Source organism: Pyrgilauda ruficollis, unplaced genomic scaffold, assembly GCF_017590135.1.
Source record: "Pyrgilauda ruficollis isolate IOZ18807 unplaced genomic scaffold, ASM1759013v1 scaffold24, whole genome shotgun sequence".
Classification (NCBI taxonomy): Eukaryota; Metazoa; Chordata; class Aves; order Passeriformes; family Passeridae; genus Pyrgilauda; species Pyrgilauda ruficollis.
The window spans coordinates 5,317,628-5,341,485 of record NW_024523648.1 but is presented as its reverse complement, the minus strand read 5'-3'; the positions used below and the strand labels follow the sequence as shown (position 1 = coordinate 5,341,485).

The following is a 23,858-nucleotide window of genomic DNA, read 5'->3' as shown; positions in this document are numbered from 1 at the left end:
AAAAACTGTCTCCAATAGTGTTGTTTTGTTGTGGATTGCGAGCATGATCATGGAGCACTTGGTGCTCCTTTAGTTAGTGGGGCTAAAACACAATAATTACAAAATTCCCTCAGAGAGAGTTTGCCGCTGCTGGGAAGTTTGCGGTGTGGAACGAGATGTGCTTTTACAAGTAATCTTCCTCCGGGGAGGTCGCTGGTGGTTTTGGGTGTGTTGGCCCCCCTCGTCAGCAGAGTGAGTCCTTCAGGCAGGGGGCACACGGTATGTGCAGGATTCATCCAGAGGGTGGATGCGCCCGTCCCGGCTGCCGCAGAGACTCTGCCTTCCCGGGGCGCCTGCTGCATCCTCCCAGGTACCACTGGAGCCTGGAGAAAGGAGCCAGCAAATAACAGCAGGAGCAGTCTCCTCGCTTTCACCTTTCTTGTCCCTAGCTGTTGGTAATTCAGGGTTAAGTATTTGCTGGGTACCTGCTCTGCCAGGCGGCGCAGAGAGGGTTAAGGTGCTTGATTGACTGTAAGCATGGATGTGACAGACTCTTATCTGGTGGTGGGGTGGTTTGGTGTTTTTTTTTTTTCCTTCTGTAAAATGTCAACCATTTCCTGATGAGCCTGATGGTGGTGATGAATTTCACACCTTTTTCTTCTCTGTGTGGAAACCTGGGTGTTAATGGTACCGGAGCAGGTCTTGTTTTATAAGGAATGAGGCTGCCTCAGAACAGAGGGAAGCCAGAGACAGGAAAGGAGGTGAGGAAAGGGATCCAAGAAAACCGTCACTTACAACAGGCATTAGCTGGATTATTTTGCACTATTTTTATTCAGAGCATGTAGATATGTTATTTGCTAAGTGCATTTTTTGCTATGAAATGTTGGAGTTTGGCTTAGAGCTCAGCACAAAAATAATCCCGTTTTCATTTCAGAGGGAAATTTAGCATTGAAACAACTGAAGATGGAAAGTTGGTCAGTTGAGCAAGTCTGCAACTGGTTGAAACAGAGAAATTTAGGAGAACTAGTTCCTAAGTTCCGTGGTAAGCATTTTTATTGTTTGGGGGGGTGGTGCTGTTTGCTTAGTATATCTTGCTATGCATTTTATTGGCACTGCCTACCTTGTTTTGGTTTGGGGCATGTGTGTATATGCTAACCTCAGACTTTTATAGAAATTTATTAGGGTGAGAACTGACATAGATTTGATAAATCAACATAAGTGTACAGATTTGTTACGAAGTCTGAGAAATCCTGGGGGATGAGATTAAGCCTGTATATGAATAGACCCACCTCAAATCAGAGCTGGCAGTTTAGAAGTCCTAAAAGGGCCTATTTTATGTTGTAGAAATCTTTTGAAATAATGCAAATGTAGTGTGTAAATGTTTTATGTCTCTACAGAAGAGTGCACAAGAAACTGTAATGTGAACAGCCTATTTCTTGTGTACTCTGTTAAAAAGCTTTATTTCCTTCATCAGCAAGTAAGAGTCTCCTGTGATTCAAGCAAGGCCTGATTTAAAGCATTAAAATTGTCACCTCTGCTTCTGTGTGTTTCAGACTTGGCTCTATGTCAGGGGAAGATACCTGGCCAGTGATTAGGACTCCTGGCACTGCTTGGGAAAGGATGGTGGCAGCTGAAGATGACTGTCAGCAGTGCAAAGCATCCTTCCCTTTGACCCATCTTCCGTCATCATGTTTTTAGGCATAGAGAATGTAACTATAATTATAAAGCTATTTTACAGTAATGATTTTATCCCCTTCAATCTGCAGAAGAAGAAATAAGTGGAGCAGCTCTTCTGGCTCTTAATGATCGTATGGTGCAGCAGCTGGTGAAGAAGATTGGGCACCAGGCAGTGCTGATGGACCTGATTAAAAAATACCAGCAACAGAAGAGTGGGCTAGAATCCCTTACATACTGTTGTGAAACAGCTTCTCAAAAATTTCCAGAAGTAATCAGTGGGTGAGTTTGTTCATGGCACAGCAAATATCAGTCTGGGTATAGTTGTGTTCTTGTCATGGCATTTTAAAACCGGAATTTACTAGCTCTTCTTCATTTGTACCTGGTTTTTATATTTTGACTATCTGTAGCAAGTGCGAAATGTAAAATCAGGTTCTTACCTTGTGGTTTTAAACAGGGCATCAACATTCCTGAATCACGCCATTAGTTAATTTAAACTTCCTTTGTATCCAGTTCTAGGACCTAGTTTTCACTTGGATGAAGCACTGTCAAACTTTCATTACAGCTAAGGTTTTCTCTGTTTACTATATTAAGCTTTTGAAGAACTTACTTTTAAATGCTTGCAAGTCTTGGAGTAAAATAATGATTTAACCAGAGATATTTGTCACAGGTGTATTGAAAGTCAGTTTATCAAAGGAAACTCTGGATTTGGTCCAGATATAAACATTTAATAATCCCACTGTGGGATTATTGAAATTTATTGTGAAACTAGATAGATTTTTAGAAAACAGATTCCAGATTGTCATAAATCATTATGTTCTGGCTCTTGGTGGAACAGGTTTTCTTTTTCTGTTTTGGGTTTCTTAGGGGCAGGAGAAGGGGGCAGAATTTGTGGGGTGTTTTCCTTGGGGCTATTTGCATGAGGGGTTTGTTGATTATCCCATCCTTTACCTCCATTCTAATCTATTGTAAGTCTTTCAGGGTTATGTTTTTCTGAATATCTTGGCTGAGGAGAGAGATCCTGACCTCTAAGTGGTCCCTTTAAAACCCAAGAATCCTGGCTGTAGACAGAAGCTTGCCAGAGATCCAAAATGCATTTCTTTTCGAAAGAAAGGACTCTAGCACTAAGGCTGCATTAGTCACAGTAGGATTAATCCCAGAGGATTAGAACTGCAGAGCATTTGCCTTCATCCAAAAGGAGTCCAGGTTGTGCACTCTGAGGTGATTAACAGCCCAAACAAAAGCGTGATAACTGAGTTACTTCCAAACAATTCGAGCTCACGAGCAGAACTAAACTGCACAGGGAGATACATCCTCTTGTCCTTGTGGAAGTATTTGTGAAACTCCTGAGGTAAATGCTCCTGCACCATTGGAGAGAAGGGGATTGCAGGAAGAAGACCAAATCACTGCATGTAAGATTTATCACAGGTCTGAAGTATGCAATCACAGCCAATCTCAGTTCTCTGCACCAAGGGCCTGCCTATCTGATTTATAGGAAGCTGCTTCCTTAGGGGTAGAGGTGTCTGCTGTGAAGAAGGCTACTGTGTGTGTTGTACTTCATCCAAAGTGTGCTGGATATACCATGATTTCAACAGGGGGTTCAGAAGAAGACCTGTCCTTGTGTTTAGGGCAGTTAGAATGTTGCTTTGGATATTTAGCTTTCTGACTTTGTCAGGGGTGTTTGGATAGATTGTCTCAGGTGTGACTGTTTCCCATGTGCTTCTCAGCTCTTGCAGGTCAAGTCATGCTGTCCCGTAAAGAGCACACAGTTGCAGTAGCACAAGTGCAGCAGTTTTGCTGTGAAATTCTGCAGACTCCAAAAAAATCTTAAATGCTTAAAATATCAAATGTTAGTGAATATGATTTACATTAAAATCTTTCTCTACCTCGTCTCCTTCCTGGAAAATAAGCTGCTGGTATCCTTCTCTTTACAGGGAAGTTGAGTAAATAAACTGCTGTTCCTGAAATATTTTTTGTGTCAGCAAGAAAGACAGAATAAAATCCAAGCAAGTTTAAGATGCATTCAGTCATGTATTTTAGGATGAGTAAAAAGTCAATATATTCTGTGCATTTGTGGAAAAGCACCTATAGTGAAAAGAATATTTTGTTACAAAACTTAAAGTTGTATCCTTACATGCAGATAGCTGTGGCTCTTTTCTTAACACTGCAGTGCTTTTCTTGGTGACATAGTTCAAAATTTTTTTTGTCTGTTTGGTATATCTTGAACGAAATCCTATAAGAATAATTTCTTTTGATCTAGTTCAAGGACTCATGACTTAAGTGTATGAGACACTGTTTTGAACAAATGTAATTCATAGTTCTGATAGTTCACAGTATATGTGAACTCACATTTCCTCCATTGCTCCCTGATGTTAGGCTGAATTGCAGTGAGTAGAGAAACCATGTTAAGGTTTGCAGTTAGCAACATCTACAGCTGGGTGTGTGGTCCCCCTGTGGTGCCAGAGAACAATGGTGAAATCTGAGTTTACATGCTCCTGGCTCCTATCATGCAGTGCTTGAGCCCAGGTGAAAGCCAACCATCTTTTCTGTTTTGCAGAATTATTTCTCAGTCAGGTCAGTTCCCAGAACTTGCTCGCCCTGCCAGGACCAGTGACAGGGTGGAAAGGGCATTGCTTAGGTCAGGAAAGAAAGGATCATCATCACAGCCTCTTTTTGGGTCAGCTGAAGTCACTGTGGAGCTTCCTAGAGCTATCAGCAGCATTTCCCTGTTGTATTTCTCATTCAAATGCTATCCCCATTGCTTTTTGGTGCGCTCCTGGCTGCCACCTCTTTATCCTGCTGTCCTTGGCTCATCCTGTGACTGTGTGTGAATTGTGCTGACCTCTCCTCCCTAACAGAAACAAAGTCCTTGGCTGGACATGGAATTTGGAGTGCAATAGGTGAACACTTTCTGTGTGGAAGAAATAGATTTGGCTAATTAGAATGTGGCTTACATCTCCAGCAGTTTGGGTTAGGACATGGAAATAGCATCTTGTGACTGTGACTGGTTCAGTGGAGCTGCTCACAGTCACACAGTAGAAACTGCTGATGTGTGTATGAGGAGCTCACACATAGACATTACCAGAAAAATATTAAGTTGCTTTCCACTTTCACAATCAATTGTTTCTAAGAGCCACACAGAGAATATACTAAGGGTTTTTTTTTTTTTGTTGTTGCTTTGTTTAACTGCATGGCTGAAATATATTATTTAATGTAAAGGGAGAACTCCCCTTATAAATATGACAAATTTTAATGTCATTTCCAATAACAACCTTTTGTGTGTTGAGTGCAGCTGAGGCTGGAACAGTTTCTAGAGCATCTTTAGAGTTCAGGTGTTCTGAAGAGATGAGGTCAGGAAAAAAAAGTGGTTTATGATTGCCATGAATTCTTGGCAGCATAACAGTATCCCCTATCTTAGCTCTGCCTTTCCCCCAGAACGGGGTAGAACTGCTGATGGTGGCTTCCACCAACACATCTACCAAAACAAGAATATGAGGAGGGAGAGAAGTGGACACAAAGGTCAGATGGAAAGTAGTGGACTGGCTCATAGCAAAGTGGGTATCTAGAGTTTTTGTTGCTAGTGATGAGCTGGAGCAAATGGCCAGGAACAGTGGACTGTAAGATCAGGAAGCATTTGGAGATCTTCTAGAGTGGCTGGAATAATGCAAAACTGACTTGAAGCTTTTGACTTACCCTCCAGAAAAAAACAACTTTTCAAGATTCTCGTTAAATAGAAATGTATTGAAATGCTGTGTAATTAGCTCTTTCTGCCCACCCCTTACGTGTTGCAGTGGTTAGTTTTTCCCAGAAATTTGAGAATGCAAGTTTATGAAGATGGATGTTACCCTGCAACTCTGAGAAGGCTGATTTTCTTGGGATCTGTAACTGTGTAGTAATTAGAATATAAGCAGGCAGAACTTTCTACATTTTTCCTTATAATTTGTCAGAGTTTGATAATTGAACTGAGAAATTAAGAGAAATGAGCATGTAAAACCATGACATATTTGATATGTTGATTTTTCTCCTTTTCTCTTTCTGCCACTGGTATTTTAGAACCCTGAACATCCTCTTTTCTATAAGCTGCACAAGACCTGAGAGTGATTTTTGTTCTTTTTTTCTTTCAGGGCTACTGACAGACAGATGTTAAATTCTTCTGATCCTGTGGAGCAGAAGTATCTGTGTTCAGCTGAAAACAAAAAAGGACTAATTGATCATAGAGTGCTAAAGCAAAAGTAAGTTTATAATATATTCATTAAATTTTCCTTACCTTTTGAAAATTACATAAACACTTCATCTTGCTTCATTTATACTTTACAAAAAATAATCTTAATTACTGAAGATCAGGTTCAGGTATATCCAGGTGTGTATTTAGAAAACAACAAGAACAGAAATTTGTTTGACTGAATGAAATAGCCTGATGGTGTGATTCCATCCTCAGTCCTTGCTTACTGTTTCATGTTACCTCATGCAGAGGGCAAGATACAGGTTTGTCTTTATTTATCTGATTTTTAAAAATCATATTTTACAGAGGTGTTTTGAACAGCAATCTGACAAATTAGTCATCACACAGTGGAATACAGCTATTCAATAAATTGTGTGCTTGAGGCATTTTAAATATAGCACTTGAGAAGGTAGGCATGCTGATTCCATTTGCTCACTCATTTTCCTTGGTTATCAAAATAAGACTGCCTAGAAACTGGAGGCAAGACAATGTGATGTGGTTTTTTTTCTTTTTTTTTTCCTACCCATTATTTTCTTCTTTGAGATGGGCAGTCACTGTTGAAAGAGAGCACTGTTCCTCTTTCAAGGCAATTATTTTTGTGTTTCCAAAGGTTTGTGTGCTTATCATTATCCCCCTTTATTTCCACCTGCTACAACTTCTCCCCCAGCCGTTCTCCCCCACAGATATGATTTAATGCTTTTAAAAGTCCTGGTACTTCTGTTTTTAAAAGAACATTCCAAAAACTCCAAAGGTCCTGTCAGCATTGTTATCAAAGAAACAAACCCAAATCAGTTTTACTCTTGGAATAAATCACTAATATGATCCTGCAATATTTAGCCTGTGCTTCTAAAGGATGCTTATTTTTAATTAATTTGCCTTTTGTGGTATAAAGAGTTTTAAATGGGTTGTGTAAATCAGAGTAACCGTTGCACAATGCACAGTTTAAATTATTGTTACTTGGCCAGGATTATACTTACAGCCTCTGTCTCCTCATTCATTTCATCCAATCTGAAAAGAAAAACTTAAAATTTTTGGTTGTTTTTTTGTTTGTGTTTGTTTTAATTTGTCTGTGGTGTTGGGTTTTTTTTTTTTGGCTTTGGTTTTGTTTTCCCAGAAGATTCACGAAGCCACAGCTTCAGTAACTGTATGATTTTGCTGGAAGTGAATTAGTGGATGCTTTTATGGCTTATTAATGCTAGTCCTAACAATTGTACACTCTTCTATATTACTAAATATTACCAAAATATAAAAAAAAATTCTTTAAACACAAAAATAAAGACTAAGTGGATGAAGCAATTGTATAATTTGTTTTCTTGTATTGAAATTGGGCATACATAAAACGGGATGAGGTTTGCAACCTACTGCAATGGAATAATGCTTTTACACAATGATAGAAGTAAAACCAGCCCATCTTTCTGTTAATCTCCCAAGAAGATTAATCTTGAAGCAGTGCCTGTCAGTGAAGACAGTAAGATAGACACAGAAGACAATTCAATAAGTACATTTCCCATAGTCCTGCTTTTCTGTACTGGAGTACTAGCAGTTTTATGGCTCCTGACAGCCTGGGGTTTATCTTGTTGCTAAGACAGAGGCTTTTATTATTTGTAAATACCTGATACTGCTGTGGAAAACCAACCTTTTATTGGTTGGTTTATATGTTGTCTGCCTTTCCTCAACATATTTGCTTAGGAAAATGACATCCCTAATGTATCCCTTTTCCACTGTTTCCACTATGATGGTCCAGCTGTTTTCCCTCAAGAGTAATGTCCTGGAACATGTTTATTTGTACATTTATTTTTTCTATAAAAACATGTTCTGTAGCTCTTGAGTGCTGTGTAACAGGTTTACTGTCTCAATGCCTTGGAGTCATTTGCTCAGAGCACAAGCAGGATAACAGATCTTCCAGCCAGCCTCAACAGGTTTGACCTTCCCTATTTACTGTGAGTTTGGAAGATGTGGTGAGTGCTCAGCTAAACCTGGGCCTGCTAAGTGTTCATATACCGATAAAGCTGTTTCCAGCATTGACAGAGTATTGGTGCTGGTGCCAGCATAAATTTGAGCTGACAGCAGAGACAACAAACTGGAAGATTTGCAATTACCTTTACCTTTGCCCTTACAAATTTAGCATCCATCTCTAAGATGGCCATGATGGCCTGCATGGATCATTCATTTCCTTTTTAATGTATAGCTTAAGAGTTTCTTAATTTCTAAGCAAAGAACTTATTCTTGATATTATCACATATACTGGAAATAATTCTGATGATCTTTTTTTCAGTTATCTCATAAGGACATGAAAAGCAGACTTCAAAAAAACCATGTTAAGTCTTTGACAGTGATCAATAGCAGGAGAGAAGTACTGCCTGTCTATTTTGTTCAGAAATACAGATGTCAGGTGCTGTTGGATTGTACTTTTAGTATAACATATCAGAAAAACAGTTTCATTTTTATGATTTCTGATAATTTCACTCCAATTGTTATTGCATCTTCATGAAACCTGTCTTGTCTGAGTTTTTGTTTGGTTTGTTCAGGGCTTGGGGGAGATGCTTTAAATTTAGGTTTTTAATGTATGTGGATACAAGAATTTCTGCCACTTTTTTTTTTTTTTTTTTTTTTGTCAGCATTTCATGTCTCTGTTATTGCAGGAGGATACTTAAGGATACTAACCTAAAAGACTTAGAAGACTTATAACAATAGCTATTGTCTGTTCTTGTTGCCTCAGTGTTTTGAAAGTCAAGACAACAGGACTCATGGTTTTGGAGCACCTCAGGTCATCAGAGCTGAATTTATTGACATGGTGCTGTGAGTCTTCCACAGAACTTTGCAGGGGAAAAAAAAAATTGCTATGTCTTCTCCACACCAGAAATGAGCAAGTCTTACAAATGACTTGCAGAAGACACTAATTGCATTGCCTTATTAAGGTCTAGCAAAGTCGTAACAGCAGCACAACAATAATTCTAAAAACCCATAAAATTCTTTAGATACAGTATAACATATCTTATAGGGTGAATACAATAAACTCTGTTTCTTTTAAATGGCTGGATTTAACTGGCAATTTTGTCAGTCAGATTCCCTAAGGAGCATTTTTTCCCCTTTCTGTAACCTACAGTTGCTGCCCTTGCATAAGGCGAAAGTGCAAAGCCTTCCCTTCTCTGATGTAGCTCCTCAGACTGTCAAAAAGCCTGGAATTCTTCTAGAAGAAGGTTGTGTCTGCATCTCGCAAACTTTTTTGGAAGCAGATTAATTTTGTCTGTAACTTTGTGGCCATATTGAACATGATGGTTTCTATAGAAGGAGTATTGCAGGGGCAGCTCAAGTGGGAGCTGCTCTGGGAAATGGGCAGCTTTGGCACATCTCACAGCTCCCATATCCCAGCCTTGTTGAAGTTAACAGTGCTGTGGGTAACTTCTTTTTCAGTCTAAAGGATACCTGTCCTTATGTTTAGTGGGAACTAAAAAATAAAAGACATCATCAAGCACTAGGTAGACTGCAAATCCCAGGCTTGAGGGAATAACTGGGAAACCTTGTATTTGTGCTCAAAAGTTGGAAATGACAAAGAAGCACTAAAAGAGAATGGCATGAGGATCATTCAGGCACAGATATCAGAACTGAGAATAGAAAAATAGAGCCCTTTTTTCTGACTATTGAGAAGAACAAAAGGTTTTTTTGATATTTCATCTTCTGTCATAATTTCTTCCTTTTGATGGAAATAGCCTTTTCAACCTTAAATGTTGTCATAAAATTGAAAGCATGTGTTAGGGAAATGGAATGGTTTTTTTTACAGCTGAAGACTTTTCCTTTCTTTCCCATCTGCAAGTTCCTTGTTTTCTCCTCTGTTTTTTCCTTGGATCTGTTGACATGGGCTTTCTTCCAGACTACAAACCTTCAGACTAGAGTCCCTTGCTGATGTGTGATGTAGACATGTGAAAGGTTAAACCTTCATTTGTGAATAATGGGAATCTGTTGAGACTTCACCTATATGCTGAGTTTTATGTGGATATACCAAAAGGGGACCAACCCATTGATGTCAGCAAATTTCTTCTTAACTGCCATGTCCTCTGACTAAATGGGATCTGAGCTGATACAAGATATAGCAATGAGTGCCTGACTCATGGACTTTGGCAGACAATAAGAAGAGCTTGTGCCACACAGCACGTTTATGTATGTGCTCAGTTGGCCTTTAAATCACATTTTCCTCTAAATGAAGTAAATAGATGCAGGAAACTGATCCTTCTTGCCAGTATGCTCAAGAAGCTTAAAAGAATTAGTTTTATTATTGTCTAGTATTTGATCTTGTTTCTAGGTCACTATGGCACTTTGCACAGCTATGCTGATTGAATTGTCTTATTGATACCAAGATTATTTTTACTGACTTGTTGCAGCTGACGCAGGTGGCTCTGTGTGTCTGTATGATATTGCACGGAACGGAACTTGGAGAGATGATGCTGCTTACTCCCCACTCTTCTCTCCAGTGTAATCTAAAATCATCACTGAATGGTCTGGGTGACACTGCAAATGTGTAACTTTGTCTTTTTTGGCAGTAAAACAAAGTATTCCCTGAGATTAGGGATGCTAGGAGTTATATAAATTCAAATAGATGGGTCTTTGAGGGCTCTTTGTGAGGTTTTTTGATGTTTGTTTTTTTTGTTTGGTTGGCTGGTTTGCTTTGAGGTATTTTTCCATCTGAAGGAGACAAATGGCTCCTCCCAAAATAAGGCTGTTTTATAGCTTCATGTCTCAGTAAACATGCTGTGCATGAGCAGAGTAAGGTTACAATGGAGACAAAGAAGGAAATAGCTGTGTGAGACAGGACTGTGACTGAGTGCATTAAAGTGGCAATCTACAAAAGCTGAGTGGTAAAAGCTCTGTGAAGAGCTGTCTCCTTGCTGAGGAGGTGCTTCTTAGGATACAGTTCCTTACAGCTAAGCATAGAGGGACCAGCTTGCTTCATCTGAATTGGTGTTTGTTTCACCTCATGAGAAGTCATTTTGGGGATCTGAACGGTGAGAAAATGAAATTAAAATAATCACTTTGTCAGTGTAGTTCCTTGTAATTTGCTGCACGATTCCTAGTACCAGGGAGAAAGGGGTGTAAGTAAGTCAGACATGTGACAGCAGAGAGAAGGGCACTGAAATTTTGCCTTAGCTAGCCATTGGATTGATTTTGCTGTAGAATCAAAAGTCTCAAGAACTGAGAGACAGGAAAAGATGTAACTTGGGATTTTGAGATTCTTATGAGATTTTTTTTTTTGCAGTTTCAAGATTTTGATCTAATTTCTGCCTCAGGTTAGCTAGAAGATGTATGACCAGAAACAGGCTACATGTATTTGTACCCAAATCTCAAAACTGTATGTGCACTGGGATTTATGTGTAGAGCCAAAACCTTCCTTGATTGTAGAGGACAGCATTACAGCTGAACTGAACTGTTCTTTTAGTTAAGCAAGTTTTCATGTGAGCATTTCTGAGGATAAAGTTTATGTGGAGTTGTCTCTTTTCAAACAAGCTTGTATTTCATTGTAAAATATTACAGCACATGTTTAAAATGACTTCCCAACAGCCATGAGTCCAGCTAAAACTAGTAAAATATTTAATCTCATGCACTGTGGAGACCAGAGGAATTTTTGGATCTTGTTTGGAGAGCAAAGAATTATTTTGTGTTAGGTAAGGTAAATGAAGAGAAGTGAAACCTAGAGTATTTTTGTTGCCATGACAAGTGTGAAGGGACTGGTGGATGGGAGAGTTGCCATGATTCCCTGATTATTAGCCATCCTAACTGCAAGAAAATTTTATTTTCTCAGGTGACTGAATGTAGTCCATCCCCAAATGGAACCTGCTATAAACCCCTCCACTTGTTGAAATGGCTTTTTGGCTTCAGTGGTGTTACCAACAAAAGGAATTTCAGTGCTGCTTAGATGAAATGTACTGTAAATTTTAAACTTCTGTCCACTTTTGAGCTATTTTGAGTGGTAGCATGTTGAAAACATTATGTAGTAACTTGCAGCCTGTGCGCTACATCGCTTCCATCAGGAAAGTTGGTGAAGGTACAGGGTGCAAACTTAAAGGCTGCAGAGCCGCTCACTGATGCTGCATCAAACATCTGCACTTTGCTTGGAGGGATTTCCAAGTGATTTCAGAATCTAAGTTGGGTTTTCTTTTCCTATTTGTATATTAATTTATCACCAAAAAAGGACCTGAATGTGTCTATATGTTGTCACTTCCTGCACAACTTTGCTTTCTTTTGAGGCTGCAAAATACAAACAGAACTTCACTGCACTTTGCATCTGCTGGTAACCATCTGTGTCCCATGAAATCTGGTGAGCTTGAAAAGACAGCAGCCCTGACCATTTTGTGCCTGTTTTGCGTGGGGGAATGGTAGTGTTGTGAGTACTTCTACTGATGTTGGGAGCAGAATACAGTACTGAAGCTATATATTTTTTTTCCTCAGCACTGCACTGCCATTCGTGGTAGGGCTGGCATTGGTGCAGTTATATCAGGGATATAAAGTTTTGATAGCCCACAAGATATGTTAAAAAATGCCAAGGTGGTGTGGCAGCATAAGCAGGTCAGAAAGGTTGATAGACCAACCTGCTCAAGATGGTATTGGGACTATAACTGGCTGTTGGGACCCACTTTTCCCTGTGTTCTTTCAGAATTAGGGTTTGGGCAGCCAGTGGTGATAACCTGACTCAGGCTCATGCCAGCTGGGGTGCGACTCCTGTAAATAGCGGTCACGGTGTTCTTGTGTTCTTGCTGGGCTACGTCTGCTTTGTTGCCATGAGCTGATGATAACTGCCTTCATCCGTTCCTTGCCTTCCCCTGTGGGAGGACAGCCTTAAATAATGTCATGTATAGTATTTTATTCAATTAATCCGTTTGTTTTACTAGAGAGGAAACATAAATGAAGACAGAAAAAGGTGTTTTGCAACAGTAGCAAGCCCCCACTGACTTCTACTTTCAGTTAGGAAGCGCCTCTTACTGTCTGCGGGTTGTAACATTCCATATTTAACATCTACTTTTTAACTCTGTGTATTGATCACTGCTTTTTTAGGTGTTCTTTATGCAGAAACAATGACAGCAGGCCTTGAATTTCTATAGCAATAACTTTACCTTGTGTTGCGTTTTCCCATGTATTTATCTTTCCCTCCTGCCTGCATTTCCATTGAAGAAAGATGTGATGGTGATGATACAATCTCTTCTTTTACAGAAAAAACCTGAAATCATTTTTTGTGAGACACAAGATGTTGCAGTGGACAAGTTCTTATGTTTTTCCAGATTTTCCTTACGATATCAAATGCATATTAGCAGAAAAAAAATGCCCTGATCACAGTACGAGAATAAGAATTATTGAATTTTTACAAGCAGACATGACAAAATACCTGGAAGGATCACTGTAAGTAAACACGATTGAATTTATTTGGGGGCATTACCTGTTGTCTGCAGACATAAATTTTCAAATGGATGTAAAACTATTCTCTAATATATTTGCTTAAATAGAAGAGGCTAAGGGCCTGACACCTACTGAAACCAATAGAAAGATTTCATGTAAGCCTTTAAGCTGTGCCCTTTTTTATTTGGAGGGCAATTAATTGCCTGAGAAATAGTCAGAAATAATTTAATCTAGATAAGTATAGACTCCAGTGTTTAATGCTGTCCAGAAAACCAAGTATTTCTTTTCTGTCTCCATCTTGTTTGCACAGGTATCCGAACAGTCAGCAGTATAACATTGTTGTCAATGCTCTGCTCCAGGCGTACCCATTCCTTGATGAAGATGGGAATGGCTTTGTAAGTATTGTGGGCTTTTCCCACATAATCAATCGCAAGAAAATAATCTAGTTCAGAGGAAATCAATATCAATGTCTTATATGCTGGCTCTATTCAGAGCACACACACTTGGCTGTGTTTGGCAAATCACATTTTTATTTCATTATGTCAATTAAAGATTAATGCAGGTATAGCTGTACCTCAAAGCTACCATGAGACGATGCAGACCTGTCTGTAGATGAAACCCTTGGTTGCTTGTTGGCTGTATTTTCTTTCTGGGCTGATTTCTGCCTAGGGATAAAATTAAATCTGATTTTTTTTCTATTTTTAAAACCAAAGAAGCCAACTCTTTAGAAAATTGTCTGCATGAGGACTAACATGTTACCAATGCTCTTGCAATGTATTATGATTGTTTGTGTGTTAGATATGAAATTACAACATGCAGTAATACTAGTGGTTTAAGGAATCTAGGTCAAATTTAAAAAAAAAAAATTAAAAACAAATTTTGGAATATCATTGAGGGAAATAGCAGAAAGCAGTGGAAGGAGATGATTTCAATTTGAACTATATTTTTTTACTTGTGAACCAGAATGTCTGTCTGTGGTCTTGGAGGGCAGTGGTCACCTTTTCACTTCACATCATTGCTTTGCAATGTGATACTTTTATACCATCTTGTAAAAGCTTGTGAGCCTCAGTGGGGACTGTTAGCTTTTATATATATATAATATATATCTAACATCTTACTGTAGAAAGCAAAATAATTTTGGGAATAAAAAAAAAAAAGTTGAGGCTTAAGGGTAACTATTCTAGTTTTCCCCTGAGCCCAGGCATTGTTGAAGGGAAGGGACTAAAGAAAACAAACGCATCTCAAAGAGAAGAGAGGGAGCAAAAGGACAAGAGAGAAACAGCCTGTCCTCATTTTTAATCAGGATACCTCTCTGAATATCCCAGTGGTGGTCCTTGGGCAGAGTCCTGAGTAATGCTGTGGCATCATCTGGCTCCCTCTGTGACAAGGAGCTGGAATGATATTCAGCTTGTTCTGAAGACAATTTTACAGCCCTTAACTTTTAAAAACTGTTTTTAAACAGAGATTCTTAAGCTAGGTTTTCAAAGGGCTTTAATTGCAGAAGGACCATAGGCTGTGTGAAACTACTTATAACTCTGTTCTTTGGGAAATAGTTATTACTTACCACATGGATTGCAGAATTGATGCTGGCAGAAGTTATGTGAGAGATTTCAGAGTGGTTGTTCTTTACCTTTTAATCTTTCCTCCCTTTCTTACTAGAAAGCATTCTGGCAGTAGCTGCATATAAGTAAGCAGGAAGCTGGAATTAGCGGTTTGCAATATTGCTAGTCTTCCACTTTCTGATCCAGCCCCTCTCCATTGCCTGTGTTGAGAGAGGAAAAACTGCACAAAAGGTGCATACCTGCATTCTTAAGTTTGGAGGAGAGTGTGAGAATGAATTAGTATTTTTTATTTGGCCTACTGTTAGACATTCTGTTCTTCTTTCTTGATCATAAACACTATAAATACATATTTTTTCTTGATCTGAGACAGTTGTGTGTTACAACAGTAACAGCTCAAAACAAACCCTGCAATACATACGTAACTACTTATCACAAGACTTGCAGTAAAATTGAATTGAATATACCTTTAAGAAGCAAATGAACAGCAAAAAAAAAATGACAACAAACAATCTTTCTTTTTTTTCCTTGGAAGGATCTTCAGCAATTAAAAAAAAAAAAAGCAATATTTTTGTAGACTTTTCTTTTAAAACTCTTCCAGCTATTAAGGGACTATAAAAAATGTAAGATGTAAAATATTGATTACTGAGAGGTTTTGAAGATCTTTAATTTTTTTATCTATAGTAATTGAACAGTTGTTGTTATTATTACAGTTTTTAAAATAATACTTTGAAAACATTTAAGAAATCAACCATCAATAAAATTTAGAGGAAAAGGGGACTGATAGATAAATGTAAAAAAGGAAAACTAGCACGAGAGTAATATTTCAAGCAAAAAATGCTAGTTACATTATTTAAGTAGCATTTATACATAAACTTCTGGGGATGCAGTTCATATAATGTGGTTTTGGTGTCAACATTTGGAAGGGAGGAATAACCACCCCCTTTTTGTGTCTTGTAAGGCTGGAGAATGGGAGACACCAAACATGGCAATTCAGCTGGGCTGGCCTCTGAGAATAATGGTTTCCAGTAATGGTAGTGCAATAAAGTTATTGGGGACTATTTAGAATACCAACAACTGTTTTCAGTTATTGGACTATTTTTCCTACAACTTTGAAAAGAAATTATAACTTGTTGTTATTATAACTTGTTGCATTTAGAAACCAAAAGGGCTGGCTGCAGTTTGGAGTACGAAGTTTTGTGTTCCCTGTGGTGTGCTGGAGCTCACTTCTGCTGTTGAGTGTTATCCTTTCTGCCATGTAAAATGCTCTATACCACTGTATTGTTAATGACATTCATTTCCTGCTTGCTATGTATTGCTGTGCTATGTCTCAGTTCCTAGATTCATTTTAACTCTAAAGTTATGCTTAAAAGGAAAGCAGTTTCTCAGCCTCTGGTGTGGAGGAGAAGCCACAGCATTTGCTGGGCTCTGCAGAAGGCTGCGGTAGTTCTTAAAGAGATGTCCTGAGAAGGTCTGCCAGTGGTGGGTGTGATTTTAACTTTAACTCACAAGTCTTGCAGTTTAAAGCCCTTCAGCAGAAATGGATGTGTGTTGGCTGCTGGAAGGGTGCAGCAGAAACTCTGGGCTCCTCCCTGGCCAGTGTGCATGCCTGTGTGCCTGGGCAGGGGCAGGCAGCTGGGCTTCCTGGATGAGGAAAGGGAAAACTCATCTCGTGAGGGATTTTGGGATTCCAGAATTAACATTTTCTTCTGGCCAAGCGCAGAAAATCAGAATGTAAGAAACTTGATGTTATTGATGTGCATGAATGGAGAAGCTTTGAACTGTAAATGTCAGCACTTTTATTGCAACATTTTTGCAGAAATGAAGTGAAATGAGCAAGTGGAAAAGGGTAAGATTTCTGGCAAACATAGAGGAATAACAACAAAAACCAAACATAAGAGCACCTAAGTTACCACCAGAATTTTCATGACAGGAAAAAAAATTACTTGCAAAACTTTGAAAATTCCTTTTTTTTTTTTTTTTTTTTTTTTTTTTCGGGGGGTTTTTTTGGGGGGTTTTTTTTTCCAAAATACTGGAGTTTTGTTTTCCAAAATACTTATTTACACCTCCAAATTATTTTAAACAAATAATTTAAACAATGTGTGTGTTATGTAGAACTATAGTCTAATATTTTCAATCTCATATTGTTGCAGTGAGAGGTCATTAAAAGTTTGTGGTTTCAAGATTTATTAGTGGGTTATTCACAATTCTGTTGTCTTGGTTAAAATTTTTCCCATTTAATTTTGCAGAGTGAGAAATATGCTTCTGTGTCATCAGTCCTTTTCCAAAGGATATCTCATTCAATGTATTCAGGACAATGATTATGACCATAAATTTATTTGCAAATAAAGTAATGAATAAGCCACTTATGTACTATTAAAAGAATGTTATTTTTGAAGTCAGTCTAGAAGCAGGGATTAAGAATTATCTAACATTCTAAGTAATGATTTAGAAAAAAAATTTCTACTAATAGTAAAACTCGTTTAAGAAGTGGGGTACCTGGAATGAAATTAATCCCAAGATTAACTTTCGATAAGAGTGCTTTAAAGTGACTTGATAAGGGAACTTTCCCATGGCATTTCCTTCTTCTTACAGAACAATGCTATCCTAAACTAACATATGATATTTTAAAAAAACCCATTATTTAATCATGGAACAGTTTGTTCCATGGAATAGTTCATTAGATCTGTGATGTATATTGTAACCAGTACAGCATTTATAAGTCACAGACAAATAGCTTGTATAGAAAAAGTGAAGGTCATAAACACAGCAGTCAAAAGCAAATTGGCCTGACACTGTTTCTTGACAACTTGCAGGATGTTCTACCTGTCTATGCTTGTCCATTTTACAAGGCTTAAACCCGACAATTTGGAAAGAATAATTTCCCTTATTCCATTTCATTTCAGCCAACCTTTTGAAAATCATATGGTTCCAAGAAAACATGACACAAGGAAGGGAGAGACAGGGCTCTCTGCTCCACACCACTTGCCCTTTTGGGAAGGCTTTGCATAAGCAGCTCCCTTGAGCTCGTGGCTGCCTGTGAGTGGTGCCTGTGAAACCCAGGATGTTGGCATGACTGATTTATGTAACTGCTGCACGCAAAGTGATGATTTGCTAGTAAATTACTGATTTTAATCTGTGTGTAATCCTTTCCCTCCTATGTCAGATAGACACAGGCTAATCCTCCTACTCCTTTACCAGGAAGGTAAACGTTCCCAGGGTGGTGTTTGGGGGAAGCTGGGGAGAGCAGGAAAACTATAAGAAAATGAAATTGTTGGTTCAAAAATGGTAACAGAAGCTTCCTTTTTAGAGCACGCATTACCCACAAGGGAAATCACATAAATGTATGTGCCTGCAGTCTCATTCTGGAAATAGTATGTGAGAGGGGACTTGTCTAAGTTTATGACAATCCTATTATAGAAATAGGTTTAATTAAAATCCTTAATTTGTTGGGGGGACTGGAGAATGAAACAGCTGAAAGTTTTGAACTTTGTGGGATATTTAAAGCCTTGTATAGGTGTCAGCATATTCTTTCATGTGAAAGAATAAGCAAAAATATCTTCTAGCCAAACAAAGATTTTAAAAAGAAAGTAAGTATGTGAAGATGCTGAAATTATCAGCTGCTAATATATTCTGGGGTGATCATGTTTTAAAATATTATAACATCTGTTAGACACTTCAAAGAAGCATTAAACTAAGGTTTTTCTTTGCTTTTCTTAGCAGCCTTAAAATAGCAAGTTAGGCATAAATTTTGCTAGGCTTATAATGATGAGGTATTTGCATCAAAATGCATAAGGTCAGAACTATAAATGTATTTAGGAACTTTAATGATTCAGGTGAACAACAAGTGGGATTTTCAAGGCATGTAGTCACCTTACTGCTTCTGAAAATGGTGCTGAGGTGTAATACTCATCTTGAGGCAGTGACTGTGCCTTGTGAGAAGACTGGGTGAGCAGCTGTACTCTATTTTTGGTCATTATCTTTTCATTAGTGCTGATGTGACTTCTGTTCTGACAGAACCCTAGGCCTGAAGTTTGCATACTAGAAATGCAGATGGACTTGCTTGCTTTCCAGTTCTTGGGTGATGAACTGTGACTGGCTGTGAAAAGATACTTTGGTAAGGGCACATCGGTGAGTGGCAGAGAGTGTCTCCCTGGGAAGGGCACTCCTGCCCTGGTAGGCCCAGGGCTGCTCAAGAAGAGCTGAAGTAGAGACCACAGTGGCTGTAGTCTTATAGCTCTTCCATTCTAATTTTTCACCATTTATGGAGGTCTTGCTTTTAGGATTGAGGGCCTGTAGGTCAGCTAGAACCTGGGGAGTGGGAACAATAGGCTTGGCAGCAGAAATGCAAGGTCACGCTGCCTTCACCACCATCTCTTGAGAAACCCTCTCATCTGTATCCTGTGAGTGAGAAAGGCAAGCATGTCTGACTGGCTGCAAAGAGAGATACTGTACTGCTTAGTCTACTTCTACTGAAATCTGGTTTACACCAAGTTAACCTTACATATCATGTGACCTTGACTAATAAATGACACCATTTTGGTAAGAAATTTAGGGTAATCATTCTTCTGTTTATATAGTGTTTTAGCATGTCAGTGGGTACAGGCTTGAGTATAGTATTAAGTGAGGGTAATATTGGAGTCAGTTTTAGAAAATAAAGTATCAGATATTTGAATCTCTCCACATCCTTTCATTTGCAGTCACTTTTCCGACTGATTTTTTTCCCTCTGACTCTTGAATACTCCCCAGTAACTGGAATATGCAAGTGATTTTGAGTAATGACAAAATAACTGCAGGTTGTGCCTGCAGATGTGTTGAACTTTCCTTAGAAATTGCTTCCCAGGGTGTCAATGGCACAGCATGGCTAGCTCCTGCCATGGGACATCCAGCTTTGGGCCACAGGCAAATGATCATTGGGCCTAAAGGATGCACGAGGAAGTTGCTGTCCATACAACTTGCAGCAGTGACTTTTCAATAAGTGAATAAAGAAATACACAAGGGTGACAGAAGTGCTGGGGCCACTTAAGCTCTGCCTTTGACTGCCAAGGAATGAGGAATGGCTGCATTAAACAGGACCTGCTTCTGCTTGCAATGCAGAAATGCCTTTAAGTTGCACTTTACATACCTTGAGATGTCTTACAAATGCTAGGAGCTACTTAAATGATTCTCTTAATTCAGTAGTTTTGAGTTCAGTTTAAAAATGTACTTGATCCAGTATAACTGTAGGCTCCAAGCAAAAGGTAGTGCCACACTGTGTCTTTCCCACTCCCTGCTGTTAGACACAATCATAAAACTATGCAATCAGATACTGCCAGAGGCAAAGGAAAAATAATACACTAAGCTAAAAAAAACCCCAAAAACAAATCACCAAACTCCACCCTTCAAACCCCACAGCAGTTTCTGTTGTATCTGAGCTGTTCTGCTTTACTATGTAGTTTCACAAGCCAGTGTCATGAATGGAGCATAAAGTAAGAGCTGAGGAAGGGACAGCAGTGCAGTTTCGCTGGTAGCCTAGGGTAGGTGTAACCCTTAGATTCAAGTACTGTTATCCTCAGTAAGCCACAGCAGTGCATTAGCCCAGCTGTTGGTAGAGCCATTTACCACAGGTGCTTCTGTTTCCTTCCATCCTGAAGCCAACGGTGGGGCTGCCCTATGAGCCTTTTTCTGCTTAATGGCAAACACTTTTTTGTAAGGTTAGTTTAAAAAAAACAAAACTGACCTGTTTTAGGCTGGGGCAAATTCTTGACAGATACTTGTGATGACTATGCTTTTCCCCCCATATAGTTGCTGTGGAAACGGGCCCTTAAAGATCGTTTCAAATATGTGCGGAGACCCATTGAAGATGATGAGCAAGTCCTGAGGAACAAATGCAAGTTTGGCCACAGGAGAGGACAGAGCAGAAAATCTTCTTTTGCTGAAAATACTCTTGATGATGTCCAGGGGCAGGTAGAGGTAAGGTTTTTGGTGCTTGACTGAGTTCAGTCTTTCAGCTCCTCTGTTGACAATAAGGCCACCAGCCAGTAAAGGGGAGAACTGATCTCATCCCATTTAGACTCATTTTGTATAGAGCTTGTCATATTGCTAGATCCTTGACTTTTTTAGGTATCAACAACAGAGTTAAACCTGATACTGGATGCCTTGCAAGAATGCAAAGAGCTATTTGAGCTAGTAGCAAAAATCCTACTGTCACATTTGTTCTATAAAATCTGTTTGTGTAGATGTGTGATATACATAGGCATGTTTACAAATCTATGCATGCAGTTGCTGTGTATTTCTTTAGTTGGAGAATTCAAAGAGTTATCACTATCCAGTAAGTGTCTGAAGCATACTAACTATTTTATACACTTTCATAAATTCATTAAGGTTCCAGGTTTGCCAATACTGCACACACCTCTTTGTGCTGCAATTAAAACATGGTAAAATTGAAACAATTGTACAAATGTGATAGAGGATACGTAAGTAGATATTTATCTTTTGTTTATCCATGTTCATCCTGCTGTTTACCAGACCCTGTATTTAGGGAACAAGAGTGGTTTATTGGATGCATTTCTGCATATATTGCCCTTGTGATTGAAGATGGCTTTAGTTTCCTATACAAAATACAAATACATGTTTGCATTGGTTTTTAGGAATGTCAGTAATTCCTGTTTATTCCCTTTGGATTAATATGTTCAGGAATAAACACACCCCTTCTTGCCTGCTTTAGTTGAAAGGTTTGCAGCGTGTGTGAATTAAGAAACCTGTGACTTTGGTACAAAACAGTAAACAGTCTCACATCCAGTAAAGGAGAAATTACAAGCTCCTGGTTTTGTGTGCATGTTAAGAGTTAACCATCCTTTATCTGCTAAAGCTTGGAAAGGGCACATGTGGATCTTCTCTGTCTTATGAGCTCATTGAGAAGGGCTTTGGAGTGAACCTGTAGGGACTGCATGCTAAACTTCCTTTATCTGTAGAGAGGGTGCATTGTGCTGTGCTTCTGCAGACCAGGAATCACCACTCTCATTAATTGCATTGCCCGAGGCCATCACTGGTCACCCTTGTTTGCTTTAGAATTTAAAGACAAATATTGCATCTTATCTAAAGGCCTAGGCCTTTTTTGCTAGCCTGAATGTTGTAAGAAAATTAAGGGTTAAACTTAAAGGTGGTGAGAGGATGTTGAATATCCCTAAACAACTTTCCTTTCTTTCTCTCTCTCATTTTCCCTGTATCCTGAACATATATATATATATATATATATATATATATATATATATATAAAAAACAAATATAAATGCAAGAATCAACACTTATGGGCCCTATTAAGGATTAAGAATGTATTCCATAATTTTGAGGGAATCAAAAGTTAGTTTTAAATGTGTTTCTACATTGAAAGCAGCAATGTATGATTCTGAGATCCTAAATTATGTCACTACATAGCTGCAAAATGGAACAAACTGTTTAATATTATTTTTAACAAAAGCAGTGGGGATTTTCATTCTGTACATTTAGGAACACACGTAAAGGCACTTTCCTGCCAATCCTTTGTGAAAAATATAAACTGTTAAAGTGTCTTAGTCTAAAAAAACAAATATTTTATCTAGAAGCCAATACCACAGGCAAACCCAAATTATATTCAAATTGTTGTTAGCCAGATCCCCTTGTCTTCATCCCTTTTCCAAGACTGGAAGAATGAATCAGACTTGTGTGAACCAGAAGCCAACACATCAAAATTAAATGAGGTAAAATGGGGGGAAATGAATTTGAGGTCAAGGAGACCTTTGGAGAATAGTTAGTGAAGGATTCTTAGTCCCTTTGGGCCACCACACTCTCCTTTAGCTAGGCAGAGTAGGACATTTAGGGCATTACAGGTCAAAGCCGACTGGCAGGGCTGTGCAGATGAGGGAGCACATCTGTTCCCAGCAGATGACCTACTTACCAGTCACACGGCTGACTTTGTATCCAGCTTTAGTTTCTGAGCAGTCATAAGCTGTCAGCCTGTCATGTGTGCTTTGTGTCAGTATAGTCTTGGATTGTTAATGGCATGAAAAGATACTGATAGGAAATGTCTCACTGTTATACCTGGCATTTGTGTTTCTATGAGAAGAGTAATAAAGTTATTACTACTAATAAAACCCTTATCCAGTCTTTTACTACTTCATGTGAAAATCCAGCTGCTTCCCAGGACAATCTTCCTGTGATGTTTTGAGCCAGATGATGTCTGCCCCTTGGACTGCCCAAGCCCCTTTACCTTGCAACCAGGCATTCTTCCTTCAAAAGCAGCTCGAGCATACTCGGCAAGGTGCACTCCCATGCAGGGCATTGCTTCCAGGTGCAGCATCTGTCTTTCTCCTCCAGTTTCTTTAAAACATCTGCTAATGTGTTCCTCGGTACAGAGCATTATATTCAAACAAGCTACTTTTTTTTCTAGTGACTAGCATCATGTGAAAGGTCTTGAGCAAGTGCAGGGCAGTAGGATGATGGTAAGTGTCTTTCTCCTCCAGTTTCTTTAAAACATCTGCTAATGTGTTCCTCGTTACAGAGCATTATATTCAAACAAGATTGAAGAGTAGCTACTTTTTGTTCTAGTGACTAGCATCATGTGAAAGGTCTTGAGCAAGTGCAGGGCAGTAGGATGATGGTAAGAAAGCATAAGCACATAAACTAGAGGTATCTGTCACTAAAGGAGATTTTTATTTAAATTATGCTCCCTACAAATATCCATCAGGTTGCACTACCAGGGAAAGAAGCTTGGACTGTGCCTGACAGACATTAATTTGAGCCTCTGTGTCGGGAGGGATATTCAGAGTTTTATCAGGAAAGCCTCCATAAACAACAAATTTTATGGCTGTGTTGTGAGAATCCTTCTAAGTCATTTTCCACAGTCAGGCAAATATCTTGGAGCTGCAGTAATCCAGGGGAGAGTGTTTTGTAATGATAATGACCTTCATCTGCTGCATATGGAAGGTACTTTCCATGACAAGGGTGATCACACTGTTAAAATACATAAGAAAAGCAAGCCAGTCTCCCGTCTGCAGCAAGGGTGGGATTACTCCTAAACGAGC

General features: G+C 38.9%; 1 protein-coding gene across 1 annotated transcript in view; it reads left to right on the top strand.

Moving 5' to 3' along the window:
• Positions 1-924: 924 nt before the first annotated feature.
• SAMD3 (sterile alpha motif domain containing 3) overlaps positions 925-23,858 on the top strand; it is a 34,986-nt gene continuing 12,052 nt past the window's right edge. The window contains exons 1-6 of the mRNA XM_041470007.1: positions 925-1,021; positions 1,746-1,935; positions 5,778-5,885; positions 13,076-13,261; positions 13,569-13,653; positions 20,602-20,763. Coding sequence (XP_041325941.1) covers positions 943-1,021; positions 1,746-1,935; positions 5,778-5,885; positions 13,076-13,261; positions 13,569-13,653; positions 20,602-20,763 — 810 coding nt within the window. The 5' untranslated portion in view covers positions 925-942. The remainder of the gene's footprint in view (positions 1,022-1,745; positions 1,936-5,777; positions 5,886-13,075; positions 13,262-13,568; positions 13,654-20,601; positions 20,764-23,858) is intronic.